Source organism: Cyprinodon variegatus, unplaced genomic scaffold (assembly GCF_000732505.1).
Source record: "Cyprinodon variegatus isolate N-32 unplaced genomic scaffold, C_variegatus-1.0 Scaffold1170, whole genome shotgun sequence".
In the NCBI taxonomy this organism is placed as follows: Eukaryota; Metazoa; Chordata; class Actinopteri; order Cyprinodontiformes; family Cyprinodontidae; genus Cyprinodon; species Cyprinodon variegatus.
Window position 1 is genome coordinate 228,405 of NW_015151623.1, and position 2,062 is coordinate 230,466.

At 43.3% G+C, this 2,062-nt stretch overlaps 1 protein-coding gene across 1 annotated transcript in view; it reads right to left on the reverse strand.

Moving 5' to 3' along the window:
- Positions 1–552: 552 nt before the first annotated feature.
- The window catches only part of LOC107101900 (diacylglycerol kinase eta-like), a 2,959-nt gene continuing 1,449 nt past the window's right edge, over positions 553–2,062 (reverse strand). Inside the window, exons 5-6 of the mRNA XM_015400986.1 lie at positions 828–920; positions 553–749 (exon numbers count right to left, since the gene is read on the reverse strand). Coding sequence (XP_015256472.1) covers positions 612–749; positions 828–920 — 231 coding nt within the window. The 3' untranslated portion in view covers positions 553–611. The remainder of the gene's footprint in view (positions 750–827; positions 921–2,062) is intronic.

Sequence of the window (2,062 nt, forward strand, 5' to 3'; positions counted from 1 at the left end):
GCCAAGGACCAGCCAAGGACCAGCCAAGGACCAGCCAAGGACAAGCCAAGGACCAGCCAAGGATCGGCCAAGGACAAGCCAAGGACCAGCCAAGGACCAGCCAAGGACCAGCCAAGGATCGGCCAAGGACCAGCCAAGGATCGGCCAAGGACCAGCCAAGGACAAGCCAAGGACCCATCAAGGAAAGTGGGAAAACTTTTAATGGCTACTACTTCTTATTGCAAAAAATGTGGAATTAGCCAAATAATCTCTGATTAGCTCTCTAATTAGAGAATCTCTTGGGCTTCTTGGTTCTTATTGCTTTTTATGCTTCCCTAACATTTTCCTTGTTTTTAAAAACAAATAAGTGATAAAATTCTCCAAAATAATGTTTGCTTTCAGAGTTTTTCCTAGAGTTTAAAGTGGAGGTAAAGTTTTCAACCTTCTACAACTAAAGAGGGGCGATACCCTAACAGTTGAAGCGTCTGTCTCTGTTTGGATGAACTGGACTGAATGGTTCCACTTTTAGAAGCTCCAACGACCCTTAAAGGCAGCGCCTACTTCCTGCTGTGCTCTGGGTGCTGTCTGCGTTTCCGGCCCTGTGCTTATGAGCAGGCAGGTCTGGTCGCTGATCAGCTGAGCCTTCTTACCTCCTCGTCGTTGGGCTGCAGGATGTGGTACAGCCAGGGGATTTCTCCCAGTTTGCCCAGTTCAACATCCAGGCTCTGCAGAGCGCTGGACAGCTGCTCCTCCTCTGGTGGGTCCAGTTGCTGGGAGATAGAGGAGGTAACCCATTTAACGAAAAGGATCAGCGTTAAAAACCAAAGGAGGATCTTAACCCTGCTCACCAGAGAGACGCGTCCCAGCAGGAGAGACTCGGTCTCGTTGTAAAGCGCCTTGACGGTGCTCGCCACCTCGATGGCCGTGTTCCTGGTCAGGCTCTGGAGAAGAACGGCAGTCTGACGTCAAACAATGTCGGATTAAAGCAAACTGAACAGGAACGCAGCAACATAAAAACTGATCTTAGGGGAGAAGATGAAGCTGTGAGGAATCTGTTCAGACATGGAGCTAAAAGAAAGATGCATCATTTCACCAATAAAGGCGACTGAAAGCGTTTCTGTTCGCTCATTTCCAGAATTAATGCAACTTTTCAAAGAAAGAAGCTTTCATTCACTGAAACATTCACTGAAACAGGACTGCTTCTCCTCTGTTATTACATCCACAGGTTTTCATCATCATCTCTGGTGGAAAGGATAAAACTGTAATTCCCCTGGCTGCCACTAGATGACGGCAGTTCCTTTCAAACTCAAAGAGATTCAGTCCTGATTTAGAAGGTAACTAAAGTGTGAATTGGTGCTTTAGAAATAAACTGAACCGAAGGTCAGAGGTTTCTCCACAGACTTTAGAATCAAACAGGATTAAATGTTGCTGTTGTTTCTGAGTCCTGATGAATCAAACTGAGAAATGTTGGTGTTTTTACATAATGAGGGATATTTTTCCTAAACATGGCTGCAGAAGTAAGAATCTACAGTAGCAGCCATTTAAATGGCCGTACCCAGCCAAATCCCCTCCAACTTCCAGCCACTGGCCGTCTCCGGGGCGTGCTTATTTTTTTACTCTGACTCCAACCTGTCACTGAATTACAGGGTCTGACCAGGAGATGATGCTTCTCTTTAGATCTTAATGTCCTAAAATCATGAATATTTTAGACCAGGCACAAATAATTAAAAATCATTGGGGTCCAAATAAAGAAATTCATCAACTAGTAAAGGTCCGGGGACATTTCTAGTGATCTGCTACTTTAAACATAATTTAACACTGAAATAAAATTCAGGTGTTTATGCATCCATGTTATATAATGACTTTTTAAATAAAAAAATAGAAAATGTTTCCATTTTAAAATCTAAAGTGTTTTTTTAAGTAGAGAACAACAATCGTTCAGTTTGGTTTATAGATAATTTCCTGATTCCCACATTTTCTCAAACAGCTGAACTGATGGTTTGTTATTTTCTTTCTTTTTTCTGTCTTAATGTTGGCAGTGGGCTTTAGGCTGCCCTGCAAGGCTTTAAACCTGGGTTTAACC